At 37.1% G+C, this 21753-nt stretch overlaps 2 protein-coding genes across 5 annotated transcripts in view; both read right to left on the reverse strand.

Moving 5' to 3' along the window:
• Positions 1 to 14338, reverse strand: part of LOC106169618 (ras-associating and dilute domain-containing protein) — a 17974-nt gene extending 3636 nt beyond the window's left edge. The window contains exons 1-9 of one of the 4 annotated variants that reach the window (XM_087004688.1): positions 14072 to 14338; positions 9936 to 10143; positions 4975 to 6986; positions 4240 to 4277; positions 3545 to 3797; positions 2089 to 2320; positions 1680 to 1852; positions 1032 to 1179; positions 578 to 724 (exon numbers count right to left, since the gene is read on the reverse strand). In XM_087004688.1, coding sequence (XP_086860814.1) covers positions 578 to 724; positions 1032 to 1179; positions 1680 to 1852; positions 2089 to 2320; positions 3545 to 3797; positions 4240 to 4277; positions 4975 to 6888 — 2905 coding nt within the window. In that variant the 5' untranslated portion in view covers positions 6889 to 6986; positions 9936 to 10143; positions 14072 to 14338. Of the gene's footprint in view, positions 1 to 577; positions 725 to 1031; positions 1180 to 1679; positions 1853 to 2088; positions 2321 to 3544; positions 3798 to 4239; positions 4278 to 4974; positions 6987 to 9935; positions 10144 to 11850; positions 13278 to 14071 lie in introns of those variants that run through there. The other 3 variants (XM_013549132.2, XM_013549131.2, XM_087004689.1) reach the window with 3 other exon arrangements.
• Positions 14339 to 15138: 800 nt separating this feature from the next.
• LOC106169631 (2-oxoglutarate and iron-dependent oxygenase domain-containing protein 3-like) lies at positions 15139 to 21585 on the reverse strand. The gene is made up of 9 exons (XM_013549156.2): positions 21355 to 21585; positions 20525 to 20742; positions 19396 to 19471; positions 18895 to 18937; positions 18070 to 18134; positions 17721 to 17777; positions 17245 to 17398; positions 16803 to 16926; positions 15139 to 16472 (listed from the first exon to the last, which is right to left on the reverse strand). The coding sequence occupies exons 1-9, from the start codon at positions 21399 to 21401 to the stop codon at positions 16336 to 16338; spliced, it is 921 nt and encodes a 306-aa protein (XP_013404610.1). The 5' UTR covers positions 21402 to 21585; the 3' UTR covers positions 15139 to 16335.
• Positions 21586 to 21753: the final 168 nt, after the last annotated feature.

Below are 21753 nucleotides of genomic sequence, written 5' to 3' on the forward strand. Positions count from 1 at the left end.
CCCCCATATCATGGCCGAGTTCCTTCTGCGAATGCCTCTTTCATGTTTTGATGCTTGTATTTAATTCCCCAAGAAGCTTAAAAAAATTCACATCAAAAATAAAAATGCGTGAGCAGAAACCACCCTGAGCTTCAGAATACAATCGATAACATACTTTCAACAAACAAATTAAATCGGTATGGGTGTGTCGATAAAAGAGGCGATTTGTCAGAAGACGGAACCCAAGGGTGGCAGAAAATGGCCGGGGACGTGATCTCATATATTTTGTAATTAATAGCACCTTTTCCCAAGAAATTAGTCGTGCACAGAGTATATATATTTCTTAAAAGCAAGTAAGCGTATATCTAAATGTATATCATAATCATGGAAAGCTGTATTTACAGGTAACACATATAATATATCATGCTATGCACATCATGCGGTTACAATACACAGGCCAATACCTTAAATAGGGTTTCATGCAATAGGCGTATTATAGGATATTGTTAATATATATGGTATTAAATATAATATTACGTCTTTATTAAACTGATTTACCACGAACTCAGGTGCAATAGTTGATATAAATGCTACTCACATTCTTCGCTGGACGGTTTGAATTCTTCTTGCAGGTTTTTCCAGACGTCTATGAAAGTCGGGTCTGGTACTTTGTGGAGGTCTATGGAGCAGTGCCCCTTAGGGAGGACCAGGGGCGGATGGTTGTTGAAACTCTCCATGATGGATTCTAATAAAGAAAGATTTGATATATTTTGGCACCTAATTATTTATTGTCTTTTTTTTTCATTGCCCTAACTTTTATAATGTTAGGGCAATCTGTCTGTACAAATTGTTCGCTTTGGCTACTTACAGAGCAATCATTCCATATGCATATTTGTTATTTACGTACCAATTAATCGAATTGCATTTAACTATTACAACCAACTTTTTTTTGTTACTGCATTTCGAACTCGTAGTAATATATGCCACTGACTTAGGTTTAAACTAAACAAAAATTAGACACCAAAGTGTCACATCTCCATAGCGGATCGTACCCAGCTCGTTGGCCTGCTCTGACTCCTGCTCTGAGGGTGCCCAGTCGTCCGGCCGCCGTTTTCCACAGAGCTGGTAGTTGGTAAGAAGATGATGCAGCTGACCTGGGTTTAGGTTAGGGAAGTCCTTTCTCAGGGAGTACCAGTCCGACTGAAATTATCTCGAATAAATCATTGCAATCCAACATCATGAACATGGGCGATTGAAAAAAAGAAGCTTGGCACTAGTGATTTGTTACATTATGCATTACATTACAAGGTTATTGTTAGAACAAGGAGTTTTTATCTGGCGGCGGTTGAGAAATCCCCAAAACTATAAATGTGGAATTTAAGTTTTAGGGAAATCACAAAAAGGAACATTAATGTCTTTTTAATATTTTAATTTGTGCGTGGTGTAAAATTTTGCGTCATCGAAAAGGCCTCAAACATATCAAATTTTACAACGAAATCAAAATCACTGAAATAATATGACAAAAAATTGCTTTTGTAGTCGGGATCCATCAAAGAAACCCTTCGACTTGAAGTCGTAATTTATTTATCAACATTTTCGTTATCATTACTATCATTATTCAATGGAATGTTTATCAACCTTTCATTGACTTTTATGTAACAACAAGTTACAGATTTCAAAGTTTTTAAGTGACCACTAACCTGTAACAGCTGGACTTTCGGCATGGCCAGCAGGTTAGAAACCATATTGATTTTTTTCAGGTACGAGCTTCCTTCTTCGTAGAAGCCACTTTGGTTGCACCAGTTTTCAATGTGATCTAAATTTCCACGAAGCTGTGCACCTTGAATCCACTGAAAATATTGACCATCTTTTCCTAAAAGAGGAAACATTGGGGTTATCATTATAATCAATGTTATCTTTTTATCATGACTCATGAAATTGATAGGTATTTATCAAAGGTTGTGCAGGTCATTTAATCTTGGGCATATTTACTACCAATAAAATATAGATTTTGATTAATTAATATAAAATGATTAAATACATTAAAATCAAAAGAGTGAAAATGTCATTTTGATTTTTCCCCTTCTCTTTGTCTGCACCAGCACTAACCTTTTTCCATGACCCAGTTAATGAGAGACGCATTTGAGAAGAAAAACAGATAACAAAACAGCTGTGACACCACGTGGGGGTGGACCAAATTGGCCTTCAACGCGTCTAGAGTGTTCTGAAATATGCTCAGGATGTCTTGTAGCGTTGGTGGACACTGTCCACTCGAACTCTCGTTTTTGCTGTCCTGGAAAGGATTGGTGTCCAAGATGGCGGGCAAAACGACATAAAGAGCCTGAAAAAGACGAGAAAAATGTCACAAGTACGGGTTAGACATACACTCTGAAGAAGGGGTTTCACTTTATAAAAGAAGCACATATTGCATATAGTTATTTCACGTTTTTTACTATAATTTTCCATGGCAAAAGCGTGAGCGTGGGCTTTCTGGGGACGGGGTTTCCTTTAAATGTAAATACCCTGATTCTCTACGCGTCAACAGGATTTGTAACTTTTTAGCTTTTTGAAAATCGTTTTTTTTAAGTCAAAACGATATGCAACGCTGCATGTAGAGAATATACGCAAGGGTCAAAGTATCTAGTCACCCCCTCAACGGATCAATTGAGCCCCAACCTGGGTTCGGTATATTGGTTCCAGTTGCGCCATACTATAAAGAAGTGTGTAAACTGCCCGATTTGTTGAATCATGAAAGTTTACTAAAGCTAAAAAAGCACAAGTGGAAGAGCGGTGTTTTTGAGGAACCGGTGCAATAATAACCAATTGCAAACTAGAACAACAAATTAGTTAATGGAAATAATTCGCTGTTTGCACGCAGAGCTGCAGACAATATTAAAGGGAGTGTGCGAACCAATAACCGATCAGTTTTTAATTCACCGCCATACAATTGGCGAATAATTCGTTAAAGCTAGGAAGGGACTTGCACAAACAGAGAAATGCTATAATCTATAAATTAATTGTCCGATGTGAATTCTAAAGTATAAAAGAATTCCAACAGAACACCAGTACACTTGAATGGCCTAAATGTGGGAATGGAAGCTAAACAGCAATTTTGAAGCTGTTCAATGGCTTTTGATTGAGATCAGGGGCTAATTAACGGGACGTGTAAATACCATTATGGTTAGAGTCAGGGTTAATCACAAATGACCAAAAAGAAATCGAAGCCAATAAGCTATTCTTTGAAGATAGCTAGAAGGAAATTGACTGACCACGTGTACGTTGGCACACTATTGGCGGTAGAAAGGTCATATATGTCATGATATGTGACATGGCTAAACTGGGCCATACATGAAACAGAATAGGAAAGGACGAGGAAAATAGGAGAGGGGAGAGGGAGGGAGGGAGGGAGAGAAGGAGGGTGTAGAATGTGTGAAATAACATATCGTAGTAGCGTTTCAAACATACACACAAAAAACTTTTATGATACTTATTTTAATAATCTTAAAAGATAAAGTTAACTCCCCATAAAAAAAGTGGGGGGGGGGGGGGGTAACAAATGTGATACCTTAGTGAGATAGTAGACTGTCTGTTGAAATGTGTACATAACAACCTCCTCAAGCACAGCCAACATCTCCTCGTCTACTTTCTCCGGGGCCACACGAGTCCGCGCCTGCAACTTGTCGCACGGCTCCATCATCATGTTGGGAAGGTTCTTTTTGAAAAAGTTTAACATTTCCAGAGCGTTCGACATCCAGTAAACAATGCCCCTGAGATCACGAAAGAGATCTTTGTCTGTTGCACCCTCCTGAGTGGAAAGCCTACAGATTTAGAACAATCATAAAAAAGTATTTTAAAAAGACCGTTTCTTCCTACAAAAAAAAATTAAAAAAAAGGTTCAAAATGCATTAAATAAATATTAGTCTAGATCTAAACATATTGCACTCAAAGAATAAAAATTAAAATGCAATTAATCCAAGGTCAGTGTTACAAGAGACGTAAAATAAGCAATAAACAATGCCTAGGTATTTATTATCACCGTGATGCTCTCTCTATATGTCGAACCGCTGCAGATGAAAATAAATTAAAATATACACAGGGGGATTTTCTTCAAAACAAGGTTATCACAGGTAAAAGGGCAAAGTTTTGAACATCAAAAGAAAAAGTATTGATATGTTAGGAATTGCTTTCTTTGTATTTTGATCACTGATCGTGTCAATAATATTTTAATAAAATTCATCGAAAAAACACTCAAATACTTACAATTCTCCATGACGATCCGCCAACAACTTTGTTTTATTCTGAAATAATTGAAGGACATTTTGGGCTACAGAAGGCAGAATTATCAGAACACGTACTGCATTAGCTGCTCTTGAACCAGTACAGACTATCTTTGGAACTTCAATGCAAATTCCACTTTGTCACTCAGGGCATCGCATAAGACATAAATACGTGTAGAGATATTTAGTTCAAAATTTGACACTTGTTGAAATATGAATACAATGACGTCAGTGCTGCTCGATACACATATAACATGATATATCACAATTGTGTGTTAGGGAAAATGCACGTGACAGTACAGTTTTCATATTTAACCTATACTAGGTTGACCCGTTTTCAAGCGGTCTATGTCCACATCTCAGTATTTTTATTTGCCGTTAGCACAACCAACCGTAACCCTCCCATTCCCTACATGAAATGCTTTGGTTGCACCATTTTGGTCATTCTGACCTGTACGGATATTTTCTACATCAATAAGTAGGCCTACCTTTGTTTATAGCACCGATTTCTACATCATTTTGACCGCTACTTACGTCACTGAGACCAATACCCAGCGAGACTAAAACGTGCCACACTTATTTTCATTCGAATGATCTTAACTAAGAATGTGCACCCGCACCATAAAACTAAAGCGTGCAACAGTGATCTTTATACAAATGATCTACGTCGAATTGTGGACTGCCTTCGAGAGACATTCAAGTGCAATAGAAAACTTACCCAAGCCTCCTGCTGTACAAGACCTGCTATCTTCTGCACTAAACTCCTGACGATATACTTGTCAAACTTCATTGCATAGTAATCCACAGCCATCACAAACAAGTAAGCAGGGCACAGAGGAAAAATATCGTCCGTCGCATTACACAAATGGAGAATCCGTTGCAGAAGCTCGTCTTCTTTTTTCTGTTTGAAAGGTAATTTCAGTTTTGTTGTATCTCGTTTATATTCTGTCTCCCGTTGTGTCTGCTTCGGCTCCTTCCTCGGGTCTCTTCTTTTTCTGGTCTTGCTCCTAGATTTTCTTTCCGATTTCATGTCGGTACGTACGTCGGAGCTAGTGTCGGATTCGCTGTCTGCGGACGCACTGTGTGGCGCATTACCAGCAGCAGGCGCGTGATCCGGTTTGGTCGTCAACCACGGCACATTCCGGGGGATCTCCTCACCTGTGGTTGGGTCTTTGAATAGGAAGACATAGTGCTCCCCAATGGACAGCAAATCACCCTGCTTGATATTTGTCAAAGATGACACTGGACAGTTGTTTATAGCCACGAAAGCGTCCGCCAGTGGATCAACGGACACTATGTCACTCTCTGACGGCGTTGGATTTCTTATCATCCAGCAGTGCTGTAAACTAACATCCGGTGCGTGCAGAGATATGTCAGTTTTCCTAGCATCGTCCGTACCACGGCCTATCATAACTACCTGTTCCGCTAGGGGATAAACTAGGGAATCCTGGAGCATATTATAGCCCCGTAAGGTAATGAGAAATGGATAAGCCGTTGGGGGATGACTGTCCAACCAGCTAAACTCGAGAGGTTTTGTGCTGTCATTATAGTCGTCGGTAGGGGTATGGTTGTGTTCATTATTGGCATCACAGTTCAAAGCTTGCGACTCGAGAAGCGAGGTGCTCACGCTCCTAGAATGTTTCCGGATATCTTCTACGGGAATTGCCTCGGGACAGGTTCGGGCAATTTCCATTTTCCTTGCATTTGCATTGAGTGCACTGGTTATGTTATCCACTTCGCCAGGAAGTGAAACCTCTTCACGAAGACGAATCTCAAATCGGCGGGAATATCCCTCGGTAGGTTTCCATAATGACTGTAAAATAAGAGGTCTTTCGCTGTCTCCGATAACACGGAAACATTCTGTAGTCCACACGTTTTCCACCTGATTTTCTGAGTCAATTATAGAGACGTCGCTCAGTTTGCCAACCACGTCACATAAAACGTAGCGTGAGGATTCTGACTGCGGAAGTGCATAGCGCTCCAGAGCCTCTTTTACAAGCTCCTGAGCCGTGGACTTTGTGGAAGCCAGCACACTTTTATAGTTGGCTCCAGGACAAATGGAATCACCAAATATTTTTAAAACTCCAGGCGAGCATTCTTCGACAGAGAGCTCTGTTTGAGTCTTTATATCTTCCCGTTTTCTCAAACTAAAAGTCCGTTGTAGGAGGTCCTTTGCGGCCCTGTAGCTACGACGCATCCGCTCTCGAGAAGGGGAGCGACCTCTCTCGGTCCTCTCCCGCTCCATGCTTTGATCTCGCTTTACTCGTCCTCGACGCATTGATATTAGAAGAGCAGCAGGACCCTGTTGCGGTGGATGTCCATTTGATTTGGACTTTGGTGACGATTCGACGTCCAAATGGCCATTCTCGTCTTCCATATTGCTTTTGGAGGAGCGCCGTTTATGCCGCCTGCTTCCAATTTTGTTGCCCGAAATTTTCTCTTCAACAATTTGCTCTATTTTTCCACCATTCTCAGTAATAATGGTTTTATCCCTGTATTTGGATTTAGATTTATTTGCAAGACCAGATGTTAAATCTGGAGAAGGACGCCTTCCGTATTCATGATCAGTGTTTTCGTTTACTTTGATGGCCTCATTGTCTGCTAGCGTCACCTCTCCCTGAGGCTCCTTCATGGCCTCGGGGGACGCCAGACGGAGAACAAATCTTGGCGTGGATTTAGCGTTCAGTGCTAGGTCCAGAGGAGTGTCCTCGTGTTCTAGTCGAATTTCGTCTAAAACAGAAAAGTTAAGAGTAAACGGACAACGAGCATAACTAGCGCGAGTAAGGTCTTAGGATAAGACAAAATTCAATTCTGCGTGGAAAGAGTTGTCATATATACGTACTTGACAATATCTTTCAATGTTTACAGAGTAGATGCTGAATATCTCATCAACAAACTTCGTTCGGAATGCTGAACATGGGCAATTTGTAGACCTACTTACACGCCTTTAACTAGACAAACGACAGCTAATAAATAATATGACTGACTGTGTGTTGTAAAAAGAGAGAATAAAATCCAGCAATTAATTCCTAGTCATTAATGTACCATCCAACAGCCTCTCGTTACTGTAGGCAATACGTGTTCATTATACAAAATGCCATCTCGGGGATGCATGCAAGACTGGTGTAACATTATAAGTTAAACAGTCTAAATGAGACACATCTGAGACACGTTCAGAACTGATGTTGTTTATATTATTTATATAGTTAAATTTAAGTCACAAGACGTCACTATTACGTCACTACTTTAAAAAGATATTTATTTATGTTTTGTCTAATTGTCAATTCATCTCTGCATGATTGGTGACGCCAATCAGCTGTTTATTTCTGATGTAAGTTAGTCCATTTACGAACAAACATCACATATATTACGGTTCTGAATGCCCGAGGGGAAGATAAATCACTAAATCTATAGGTTGTCATCAACATTATCATGTACTTTGTATTCAGGTTATAGGTCTGCCCAACCCGTATATATCTAACATTACAGCAAAACATGCTCTGGATCATTAGGATTGAAAGAAAAACCCTGACACCTAAAGAAAGAGAAAAACGAACTTGGACAATTATCCAATTGGTATAAGGTTAAGTGGAAAGCTATTTGAAAATTTCAGTCTTATTTATGTATAAAATTGGGTAAGCTGAGCTGCGTAAACATCTAAAGTAAGGACAGGCAGGCACGCGTGTTAGTGCATGTGCATACAGAAAAATGGCAGCCTCACTAGCACCAAGCAATAACCCTTTTTCGTTTGAAATATATAAAAATATTAAATCGTAATGAAGTTAGAAATGCGTACTAATACAGCACTTACAAATTGCTATGTACTAGTCAATATAACTCTTTGCGTTCTCTTACAGCCATCCTAAAATAGTACTTATTATAGACTAATTTCTTACTGGATCGGCTCCAGAAATGCTCCATTGCTTCTTTTTATTAATGTCTCGAAAACTAGTACATCATACAAAAGCCCGATATTTATTTCTCACTTGATTTTATCGATCCTCCAGAAAAAAATCTTTAAAAACACACCATTCTGATAGAGGGGTCTTTTTTTTTAAACAATAGCTAGGCGCCAACAAGTTGCACCTGTAACGAGGGCAAGTCACCTCGCCTTGGTGCACTTTTATATGCTGTAAAATATGCACTTTCTTAATGGTTTTGTAAGCGTACACCAGTTGAACGCTTTGCTTAAAGGGTTAACAACTGTTCGTATGATATTCATATATCACGATAAAAACATTGTAAAAAAATCATAGAAATATAATAAATTCCATTCAACCACCAGAACAGCAGTTATCGCAATTATTATGAAACCTGTGCTTATCATCAGACCACGGCAACCTTAATACATGGCTATACCTTCGTAGTAATCTCTTAGAAATTATTAAAAAAACTTTTAAAAAGCCATGGACTATTACTTTGGTGTCGGAATGGATTCAATAACTATTGGTAAGTACGGGAAATCATCGCTTTCCCCAGGAAAATCCTTTTTTTTTTTTGCCAATACGAACAGTTGTCATAACGTTGCACATGACAATCTATTTTTTGTGAGATAAAAATGTTTAAGAGAATTGTTTGGTTGCTTTGGTTACACTGTGTGTGGAAAAATGGAAATCTTGTGTCAGTTGTATCATTAAAGTAAATCAAATTCGTGTATATCTTTCTTTATTTACATTTGTTTGATTCAAAATTTGATTCAAATCAAGTGATGAATGAGGAGAAAACAACATTGCATGTGCAATTGCTTACACACTGTGGTAAAATCCCATACATACCACCAATTTATCACCTTTTAGAACAGAGACTCCCTGTGTCACTTTAAACCCCACCTTCATTCGAAAATCTCCGAAATACGTGAAGTAAGAAAAAGAACCGACCTCTCGCTGTACGTTGTTTGGATTTCCCTTTTTTGAAAGATTTTTTAAAATAATATTTTGCCTTTTAAATGCTACAATGGCAGAAACAAACGGCAACATTTGCTCTGTTTAACCAGAGGCGTGTGGTGTATTGGGTCGAGAATTCCACCTCCAAATGGACATCTTTGATTCACCTGTGTTTATGGGCATAAGAGCCACCTCTTCATCATTAACCAAGTCCTCTCTGTTTCCCTTTATGTACTGTAGTACAGGTATGGTGCCAAGGCCCTAGGGATATTAAGCATTTGTATCGTTTCCAATTCACCTTTATAGCTGTCGATATAAACTATTCTCGCCTTTGAATACTCTTTGATAGAGTAATCTTCCAGGTGTGTATATACAACTATAGCACTGGGGAAAAGACCTGAGCACTAGCATCGCAGAGTGTATAGAAGCCGCGATATCAAATATTGACACAACAATACCTATCATCAGCCGTCACCTGGGCAGACCCTCTGCGACAGATTGAAAAGAAAGGTGCACAACAATCCCACTAAGGTGGCAGTATAAGTTTATCTCTTTCAGATAATAAAATATACGGAGCTTCAAGTACTATATGCACATGTAGGCTACTTGCTAGAGATTCATATTTTATGCACGCACTTGCAAGCACAATAAAATACAACTTGAGGGTCTAGAAATAATTCAGCCTAATATATTATGGAAGGGCCTCGGTGTTGTTATCGTTTAGACTTTCCTAACTTGCTTTAAAGATACACTGCCACATGTAATTTTACTGTACAATTACATAACTGTGCCTTACCTCCGTCAAGCACAACGTGCAAGTGGTGAGTGGAATCACTACAGTCACTGTGGTTGTTGATGTTGAACTTCTCTATTAGTTCAGGAAGCAAACTATCCACAGTAGTCTTATTTGTTAACTTAACAGCCTTGGTCAAGTTTTCTTGTCCTCTGGCATAGTAAAACCGTAGAACTCCCTCAAAGATGTGATCCAACTTATTATCTTGTGTCTAAAAGAATAAAAATATAGAAATTATTGCACCATGCGTGTAAGAGGGACAACGCCATTCTAGTGTAACTAGCATTCTGCCAGAAGTTCATTCGTCCACTTCAAGCGTGTAGAAATAAAATGTCGATTAATTTACAATGGCCTTGCTAATCACGGTCAATTAAAGCCAATAGCAACTGTGAGCGTTAATTAAGTAACCCATGAAGATAAACAGATAAAATAAATATTCAATTAAGGTGCGGTTGTGCGTTGAACGTATTGTTGGCAAAAACCAATAGTAATTTATGTCCACTGTATCAAGGTGAGTCAATGAAGTCCCACGTAGACACACTTTTCCCTGCACAGACTTCATGGTCACTTTTCCTCAGCGCAAGAAGTTGATAGCAGTTAAGACATGAACTCTTTTGTAAGTAATTATATCTGCAATTTTCTCATCATGAAATAAGTGACAATAGGCGCATATAGCAAGACTGAAAATTATGAATAATCAGACCTACCCAACTACCAGAAGCGGTACCGAAGGATCCCGAATTCACCGATAGATCGGATCGCGCTACCGGTTTTCGAGACAGAAATAACATATATATACATTACCTGTATATACCGAGCTCAATGTGTTATTAACATTGTCGTTGAAAAAGAGGTGGATCTGTTTGATTCGTTACCAACGGTCTAGGATCGCTGTAACTAAAGCAGTGATATATTTTTGCCACCATTAAAGGGGCTGTTCATGGCATTTTTGAGTGAAATAATACAGAGCGAATTATTCCTGCGCCATCGATAGTATTCCAGTACTCGTCGAACCTCGAGCCCTCGAGCTGCTAACTGATTTTTAACCCATGAAATACAAGTTTCTGTTCCCTATATTTCAGCCGACCCTTGCATTTCACTTAATTTAAATATACAGTCTCGAACAGGAGTATCAATACAAGTATTGCTGCGTATTAAGATGAACTTATTGAATTAAAGACAAAATGATTATATCATTTTGTCTTTAATTCAATAAGTTCATCTTAATACGCAGCAATACTTGTATTAAGATGAACTTATTGAATTAAAGACAAAATGATTATATCATTTGTTCTTGTCTATCAACCTTTCCTACCCCTTTGGGTCCCGTTAAAAAGTTCAAGAAGGAAAAGAAATGGAAAATGTGAAGAGAAGAACGACAGTGAATTCAAAAGTCTGTATGCGCTCTGGCTGAATTTGAAAAGAAAAAAATGCAATACCAGATTTCAAGTGCAAAAGTAAGAAGGAGGCTAAATGAATTGATAACACAGATTATGCTGGCTTCGGTGTCACTCGACAGGACCTGATGCTCGACATGAATTTGAACACAAGAGCTACCTCTCATTATAATTTCAAGTGCTCTGTTAGTAATTTGATCATTTCGATAGAATTGCACCCCATTATGAATGCTGGCATTCAAACACTGTCGATAGAATAACAAATAAAAGAGTTACTCCTTTACACGCAACATACATTTGTTAGACGCCCTTATTCGGTGTTGAATATAACTTATATAAGGAAAAAACTTTACAACCATTTTTCGAGTGTTTATGAATTCTGACTTGCAGGTATCCAACAAGAAATTTGAATTTTTTAAAAAGAGGCTTTTAATGTCAAATTGAATTTAAATATTCAAAATAATAAAAGAATGAATAGTTTAAAATTTAAAGGAAAACATAGCTGTAACAATGAGACATACCTCCTCTACAAGACGAATTTTAAAAGCTTCAAGGGCGACGCGTCGATTATAGTTATTGATCCTTTCCATTAGTTGCTCCCGGTCAGCCAAAACCTCTTCTGTCGTCCCTTCTTCGCATACTTCTTCATTCTCCTCCTTGGCTTGCTCGTGAAGACTTTGTAGGTGCGCCAATACCTGAGAGTTGACAAGCATGTTCAAATTGGACCGTTTACTCTGAAACAGTCCCGGGGCTTCGTTCCCCTTCTGTAGTTCTTCTAACAGAGAAGGCGACATTTGTGACATTTTGGTACTTACTTGTGGCTACGGGTGCAAACTAGCCAAAATCTCGGTAACAATCGCATGTAGTGTATACCTTGCCATCGGAGGAACAAGCGAAGGGAGCCATGGCGCGCGTTTTCAACTTTAAGACAGCAGCTACCCCTGTACTGTATGCATGGTTACTTCCACTTGATCCAAGTTCATTGAATGACAAACAGCGTTGAAAAATGCCAAAATCTCAGGATAAACGAGCACCGTTTGCGCAGTAGTATTCCTCAATTATTGTCCGCTGCGAGTGTTTGTTATATTCCACCTAATGTGCCACAGTACCTTGTATCATCTCCAACATGGGCAAACTGCGGGACGTGAGGAGAATTGATTTAAGATAGCCGAGTATTGAATATCATATCACCAGCTCACACGGGGCATGCGTACACAGTCCAGCCGCCCAGTACAAGTTTATGTGCTGTAGTATCTCCATCCAAAATCATGGGTGTTTTTTTTTTCAGAACACCGTACATCAACTGGCGGTTTTGTTACCGAAGCCCTAGTAAGGAAATGCCACCTATTCCTGGTTTGTCACATACTGTTTACCGTACTAACCAAACAGGATTAACGTTTGCCTCGAAATATTTCAAAAGAAAGCCGCGCAGTGGGAAAAGACTTGATCGGTTTTGTTATAATGTACAAACCAGTATATGTGTGTGTGTTTCCCGAAAAATGCAAATACGATTTGACACAAAAATGACACCTTCAATGACTTCTAACTCAAAATTCATAATTAAAACGCTGTTTGCAATTCCCTACTATAGTAGTACATGCAGTTAATAGAAGCTGGTCGGTTACATCGACGTGCGTTTTCTATTTGACCAGCGCTAGTCAAACATCTGAACACCATTCATTATTTATCATTTTGGTTTAGGGAAATAAAAAGAAATCGAAGTGGTAACTCGTAATACCTATGGGTCAAGTGCTATTACATAAATTATTTCAGGGGTTTTACTTCAAGGTTAATAGTGAACAGCGCCAAACCCCCGTTTTATTCGCGCCTCTCGATAAAAATAACGAGGACTTCATTTCCATTGAGAAAAGAGAGAAAGAGAGAGAAAAATATTTATTAAGATGGAATAATAGTTCTTACCAGAGCAGAAGTTGGTTGCTACTGGCCAAAGTTGATCAGACGGAATATTTGATCGACCCAGCCCATTCATCCACGACCAATTCGATTTTTGATGTATTAGAAAGGAATGTTGATTGTAAAATTGAGTTCAAGGACATTTTGACTTAAAATTTTAATTTATTTGATATCATCAAGGCAATGACAAAATATGTGCTTGTTTAAAATAGGCCTTGGCAGTACAAAATTTAGAATAGCAAATCGTGAAATAATTCGTTTTTTTTAGCCAAAAAAAAAAAAAAAAAAAAAAAAAACACGCCCAATTTTTTTATTGTAAATACGTTTTATAAACAGGTCAAATTAAAAAGCTATAAAGCCGTATTATGAATGACAAGGTCGAAAGCAAACATGGTAAATAATTTTAGGTATTCAGTTTTAGCCAAAAAACACACCCAATTTTTTATTATAAATAAGTTTTATAAACAGGTCAAATTTAAAAGCTATAAAGCCGTATTATGAATGGCAAGGTCGAATGCAAACACGGTAAATAATTTTAGGTATTCAGTTTACTACAAAATGCTAGACAATTCGTTTTTAAAAGGAGTCTGTTACAACATATAAAATGAACGTCCCCGTGAAGATCGATGTCGTTTTAATGAGGTGCACCGTCAATGGCACTAATGCTAACAAGAACCCGCTACTTTATATGGCTCAGAAACTAACTTTAGATACATGGAGAGCGTAAAATAGGGTAAAGCACACTGTATATACGTGAAAGCAATATTTTGGCTGTAAGCTAAATCGAAAAATCAAGCAAATTTGCTGACAATTTTCAAAGTTACTTACCGGTGTTGTAATATTCTTCTGTTACTGTGCTACACCAGTTGAAAAGTGACAGGCCACTTCGGTTATGTTTGTCTACAGCTTTAAAGGTCCTTGTGAAACCACGGAGGGCGATCTGTGGCGATGGTTAGCGGGAAAGTCACAAGCTATCCTTACTGCACAAACAATACCAATCGAAGAGCAAACTTCAATAGAACTATCGGAATTCTTTGGCTTTTGTTTTTATTTTCGCTCTTCAGCTTACGCTAGGATGTGTCCGCGGTTATAGCTGTACAAATATTGCACGTTTATTGAGGTTTCTCCGTATTTACTGAACAAACCCAGGGGTTAAAGGGGAAACGCTTTAACAGCTTATAAGAAGCCAGTATAGATTTACGATTAGCTATAGATTCAGCAGCAACAAGCTGCTAAGTTTTCAGACATTAGAATGGGCATCGATTGGACCTTTGCCCCAGGACATTCTAGAAAATATTCATAAACATAACAGAATAGCTCTGGAAATTCAATATAGCCCGATCGTCTGCACGTTTTTCTCAAGATCTTTGGACTACACCGGGTGACGTCAGAAGAGATGCCAAAGACAAGAAAATAGAAACGTATTATAATTGACAGTGTGACAAAAATGCACGTTCAGTTTTCGACGTGAGGCATCAGTCTGTTATTTGCATTTTCAATAGCCCTACTCCCTGAATACAACGTGAAAATAAACGTGGATAATAAACCTTGCTGTTATCATATTAGTTAATTATTTGTCTTCACTGGTATGAAATTGACTGCGACCAAGCTTTGTGATTGTGTTTGTCTCAACTAGCACATTCTAATCGAAAATCTGCTTCGTCGAAACCATATGGAGATATGCAAGTGTTGTAACAAACAAAAGAATTAAGCAATAATTAACTTATCGTCTTTTGACTTGAGAGTTAATTTTATAGGCTTGAATACCAATATCCACATCTTTAGAATTAATCATATAAATTATTTGCAAACCATTGCCATAACATACTACATGTACAGGTACATGTACCACCTGTATTTCAAATAGAAATATAAAGACAAAGGTAACACTGGACTTTCAAAATGGTCAAAATTTATTTCATACACTTCCTGGGACAGAAAATACAACAAAAATGCATATAAATGAGGTTACAAAAGTAACGTCACTAAGAATTTTCTATCATTATCAAGAAATACCAACAAATTCCTGAAACTCTACTATACTTTCTCATTTCATGAAACCAGTGCATAGCATCTGGTTGTGAATACTATGCACAAAGTGACTACTAACTCTACTATTATGCACAAGCTGAAGGAGTTCCACATTTTATGAAGAAAGAAAACATGGATCTTTTAGCACGATTCACAATGATAGACACGTATCACAAAAGTAAGAAAAAAATGGATAATTTTCATTTTCCGTGCACTTTGATCTCATCAGGGGTAATTGAGAGATGCAGGATATAGATCTCTGCCACTGTTAATACCTATTAATGCAGAGATGTCACTTGTGTTTGGCACTCTCTGCCGTGGTAATGGGGAGATCAACACTTGCAACAGTGATGTCAAAACCCGGCTGATAATACCTGCATCCCTTGTTAACCCCTTAATGATCAACATGCACAAAAATGACTGAAAATGACCAGAAAGTGACATTACCCTGTCATACCCTTGCATACTTAGGGGTGAAAAAGTTGTCCTTTTAACAGCACCACACAATGCAAATGTTACATTTAATTTTATGCAACAGAAGTACTAGTACCTCTACTTGCTTTGAAAGTGCCTACCTTAGCACAGGTATGTCAGTGTTAACAAGAGAGCACTACAACCATTGAGATTGTAAAGAGATCACATATGTAAATTTTATTGACTCTAATATTCTCCTTGTCTTTGTGAATAAACTTAACTTGCATCAGAGACTGCATCCTTTCTTAACAAATGATGTAATGGCTCACACATGGCACATTTACTCAAAGTGAAAAATTTGCAGTATATATTAGATAAAGTCAGACACTATTAGAAAACCGGTGAAGCCATCCAGAATTTTTTTTGCATCAACATCCCCATAAATAAAATGTTTTAAGATCCTGCTGCTTTTATATCTGTTGCACAATACTACTGCTATTGCCCTGGAGATAAAAGTGGTAAGATTTAAAAAAAAATCAAAACCTAGGTACAACTGTAGGGGAAAAAACTGAGCTTTAAAGCTGTCCTCAAATAGACAATTTTGTAAACAAGTAGATATGTCTCATCTCTGAACTCCTAACCAAACTTCACCTCAATGTTGGATCATCAATAGCTCGCTGTGGATTACATGTGAAAGAGACAGTGATGGCGTATCTTGTACCACTGGTCAATTTTTCCACATAATGAAGATTTTCAGAACCAGAAGTGAAGAAAGAGAGACGGCCTGGAATAATAATTTCAGTAATTATAAAAAGTCAGTGTATTGCACATTGTTTATAAGTGTGCAAACTCTTAATTCACAGATAATTCACAGATACACGCAGATAATGACATGCATGCACAGTCACACATGACCAGCCAAAATGAGCTAACCCCACATGTGCATCACCACGAAAAGGCACGAAACCATGACCAGCAGAAATGGTTTAAAGGTGCATGTGCATCATTATCTGTGGAAAAATGCATAGCATCTGACTTAAGGCATCACTGTTATGATATAATTCATTCATATGACTTCTTTTTCATGCTACATTTACATGTTTAAAGAACGTACCACGCTTTGGATCCACTGTCTTGTTAATATCCTTGTCTACAAACACAAATCTCCCTCCTTTGAAGTCTGTGCCATACTCTGAGAGATAGAGCAAAGAGGTGTAATGAAAAGATCCATACGTCTCCTGAAATGACAAATTTAACCTTTAAATTAGAGAATGTTCTAAAACATAATTTTACTTGGAGGTTCATAATAAGTAGAACACCAATATGTATTTGTACTTTGGCAGCACAGTTACTATAAATTTCTTAATAAATGCATTTTTTTCCATTTGGGAATTGATAGAGAACAAGTGGTCCAGTCATTGCAGAACTCATTGACATTTAGTGTTGAAATAAATTACAACCCATTAAAAACTGAAAATAGCCTGCTTTTCTTCAGCATGTAATGTTTAGTGCACAAACAGACCATGAATGTAGTACACAATAATTTTAATTTGTACCTTATCAACATGTGGATGCCAATACTCATCATGAACAGTCTGGGCTGGTTTTGTTGTCATCTGGGAAAAAAATGTTGGATTTGTGAGGAACAGTTTTTCTCTAGGGATGCCAAACTCTGCTGTTATAGTGTGTTGGATACGATCCTTCACTCGCCTGAAAGGAAGGATAAATTTGTGCTATGGTAATTGCTCTCAAATTTCAAACAAATTTTTTTTTTTTAGTTTTTTGCAAAACCTTGCTTTCTGGCGATAAGTTGCCTAACTTCTTTTTTAAAAGTTAAAACTTCCGATTTGTCTATTACAAACAAAACATTATTTCATTTATTACTATATTTTTCACATTTAATTTATTTAGCTATATATAAATTCTATTTTTATTCAAAGTACATAAGATTAACCTTCTGTATAGATATAACTACTATCACAACACAAAGTTCACATATTGTAAAAAAAGAAATGAATGTGGTCAAACTTACGTATATAATTTGAAATCATCCTCAGTAAATATGTTGATGCTTTTGGTTTTCTGTAAACTAAGAAAAATTGCACAACATATTTCAGCCAATATCTCAAATGTGAAATATGCTTTAATCCAACACAATGGATATCTTTTAATTAGCAATCTACTTTCATACAGAGGCCAGGGTTGTTGCAGGTATTATTATCTATACTTTTTACATAGTCTAAACTAAACTGATTATATCTGAACATATCTGACGGGTTATAGTATTATGGTAAATACAATATCTGTTTATAACTCACAACTTCAAAGCAGCTAAAGATACTTTAAAAAAAGCATCCACTCTTTGATTATTGCAAAAATACCTGAAAATATCCACAAATTTGTCTCCTTTTGAAAGAGCACCTGAATGAAGATCAAGAATGGAAGCCTGAAAAAAAAAAATAGACACAACATAGACCACTTTACAATGGGCAACTTCACAGTATTTTCACCCCTTGGTGAATTTTGCATTCACCTTTAAAAGTTTCTACCACTCTCATTTTTATTTACTTCATTTGAAATAGTGAGGCACACCTGCTGAGTTATAAGAAGTAAAGAAAAAAAATTCAAGGAGAAAAGATGTCATCTAAGTAAGACGCACTACATGCAATGATCCAATACAAACACATCTGGCAATTTCAATAGTATAACAATGCTGTATTCCTGTTATGTACCAGTAATATTTTACCAGTATTCCAAATACACTTGTACCAACTTACACCATGTACTTTTCTAGCTGAGCAAGTGAAATCCAAACCTTACTAGCCTAGCCTTATGACACTTCATCAAAGCAAATCATGCCTCTGAACTTGTCAACATGTGATGACCACAAGTAGTCTAGAGAACTACTAGAACTTGAGTCAAATTAAGCATGAACTAAGAATTTTTTGTGTCTCAACCATGTGCAGTGTTTTTTTTTTTTTTTAAGTAAAATCAATACAGCACTGTTTCCATTGGAAAAATGTTGCATCAAAGAATTTGCAACATTCAAATTTTTCAAAAGTTTTGTTTTTCGATTTCGAGCTGTTTCTGTTATTATAGATATCTGCTGACCCAGGTGACTCATGAAAAGATGATTAGGTATGATTTCTAATAAAGCATATGTCCCACAGCAAGTGAAGACACAATATAATTTATGTGGAACTTACTCCGCCATTGGAACCTCCTAGTGAAAGACCTTTCTTGGCAACACTGCAAATAAAGACAAGGGATTAAAGCAGGTGCAACACACTAAGTCTAACAGAATGACTTGAATGGTGGATATTCTTAAGAAAATGATTAAACTAATTGGTTGATTATGAAGGTGCTGTGCATATGACATTTCCTACCAAAATATTTTCGTTGCCAATATAGACAAGTCTCAGAAAAGCATTCTACTGATAACTACCAAATAAAAAAATTCATGCAAAATTATTTTCAAACAGGACAACAAAAATTGTTTGAAATTATTTGTTCAAAACAAAAAAATTGAGAAATATGATGACTTATAAGAAATATTTTTGATGACATTTTTTGTTTTTGCAACCCTGTTACAGTTATTACTTAACTCACTTGAATTACTCTTGAAAATATGTTAAATCTTTGTTGAAAAAACTGCTGCTTTTCATTATCACCAGACAAACGTATTTTGGCATGTTAAATGTACCTACTCTAGTAATTTTGCTGCTTCCTCACGTGTCACTATGTGGTCCATTATGACCCTTCCACATATAGATGGAATACAACCTAAAAAATGCCAAAACACACACCATGCTTTTTATTTCCATTTTTCTTTTCATATGGAAGAGACCTTAAATACCCACAGCAAAAAAAAAAAAAAATAATAATTATAATAAATAAATAAATAAAAAATAAATAAATAAAAATGGTACAAAAAATTAATTAAGGCTTCATTCACATGGAAAGTCTATTTTCTAAATTCTATTTTCTATTCGCGGTATGTCTTGTGATCATGGTCTGTGCCCTGAATATCCCGCGGCGTAATTACTGGCAGCGCGAGCCAGTTACTTATATAAAGCTGTAATTAATTCTCGGCTGTGCTCGGAGGAGATTCTGATACGCTTGCCATCGGATCATGATGGTTGCACTCGTATCTGTCGTGTGTATAGCTTCTTCATCTTCTTCGTCTTGTTGTTGCACAAAATCGTTGCCAGTAATTACGCCGCGGGATATTCAGGGCACAGACCGTGATCACAAGACATACTGCGAATAGAAAATAGAATTTAGAAAATAGACTTTCCATGTGAATGAAGCCTTACAGTGTTATTTGGAGGTTGGGAAAGAGGTTGTTTGAAAACTGTTGGGAAGCCAGAGAACATGAACACAGGCACCAAGAAAATTTGTTAATGTTGTGCATGTATTTCTTTTGCAACAAATTTGTTTGCAATAATTTCCTTATTTTTGCATACAATGAAACATTGTCAAATAATATAAAATTTGGTTAGTTGCAATTTTACCGAATTGTATCTTATTCAAGTATTATATTCAGGTCCGAAATTAACATCATCGGAAGCCAAAAGTTAGTTTTGGAGGAAGAGTCCGATAAAGAGGATCCAGTAGGAACCTGGATTGGAAATCAACGCTAATCTAATCTAATCTAATCTATACATCATATTCAGTCAGGTTACCTTTTTCTATTCTTTAATTTGCAGAGGCACACTTGATTATAGATAGGATTAGTGACATGAAACAACTTATATGTTGTCAAATATGCTACATTGCACCAACAAATAAACAAGTCTGCTTCCAAAATGCAAGTTATTCAATCACAGCACTTACCTTTGAACATTACCTTTTCCTTGTCATAATCTGATGAGCATCCAACTTCAATGAACCTATGAGGGATGTCCTCATTTATTGTGGCAAGCTGACCATATTCTTTTTCCTCAAAATCAACAAAAGTCCTTATGACTAGTAATGAGCAAATAACAAGTGCACCCTGCAGAAGAACCCTTGTATAAGGGCGGTCTCCTTCTTCCTCCTGAACATGTGCTTCTCTAAAGAAAAAAGTGGAAATGTGCAAGGTGTTTGTCATATTGTTGTTGTTACTCAGAATACTAATGCACTGGAAGGTCACTAGCATACACACTGACTTTATTTCACTACGCGTGGACACTTAAAGTAAGCACAGTGGTCACATGATACATATTTATAAGAATACTACCAACAGTGCCCTGGACAAATTTTATATTAATTCAAAAACTACATGTACATGCATGAACAGGTACGTACTGTACTAGTACCTGTATCTCTAGTCTAGTTATGCAAGTGCTGAGCAAAACTTTGTGTATTTGATCTAAATGTATGCTAATCCCTTATTTGAATTTAAGGGACATTATTTACCAGTAACTCGATTCATGAAATGCTTGTGAATATAATTTGTGTATTGTGCGTTGTGTATGTATTACATGTATACAAGAAAAAAATCTGTGAACGAACAGAAATACATGTAGGCTTAGATTACTCCTGTAGTCTAGATAACAAAATGATATAAGAATTCAAACATTGAGGTATCTTAAGACAGTTAATGACATTATTGCAGTTTGCAAAAGGAAACATAGCATGAACGTCTGAAACACGTTAGGAATCACAAAGAAAATAAATAATACCTTTTCTGAGCTGTTGGTTCCCCAGCCTTTCTTCTTCTTGTTGTCATTTTGCTAAATCGTTATCGTCACAAAGCATCTCAAGTTCAAGAGCCCATAACTTCTAAAATGACATTTATTTTAAACAGCGCTTATGCTGCTATATCGAATTACCAGGATGAAATAAAACGTTTTACTTTGCTCTGAAAATAAACACGTTTTCGGCGGAAGTAAGATTCTTGACCTCCATATTAAGAAGAGTTTTGAAAGGCGAAAGCGAAAGCGAGGTATACATTGAACGGGGGAGGGGGAGCCAAGAGTATTTATTTTGAGTAGGTGCGTCCTGACATCTTGTGTCTTTTACACACAGTGCACCCAAACTAATATTTACTTACATATCTTGGTTTTCTTCGTCCCAAATTT

Source organism: Lingula anatina, chromosome 2, assembly GCF_051362555.1.
Source record: "Lingula anatina isolate TDL-2025a chromosome 2, LinAna3.0, whole genome shotgun sequence".
NCBI classification, from domain to species: domain Eukaryota; kingdom Metazoa; phylum Brachiopoda; class Lingulata; order Lingulida; family Lingulidae; genus Lingula; species Lingula anatina.

Excerpts from the sequence above, each read along its gene's own strand:
- LOC106169631 (XM_013549156.2), bottom strand. The coding sequence starts at position 21,401 with ATGACAACAAGAAGAAGAAAGGCTGGGGAACCAACAGCTCAGAAAAG. Across the intron at positions 19,472-20,524 it reads GGAAAAGGTAATGTTCAAAG|GTTGTATTCCATCTATATGT; the intron begins GTAAGTGCTGTG and ends GGCATTTTTTAG. Across the intron at positions 18,135-18,894 it reads TAGGAGGTTCCAATGGCGGA|GCTTCCATTCTTGATCTTCA; the intron begins GTAAGTTCCACA and ends TTTTTTTTTCAG.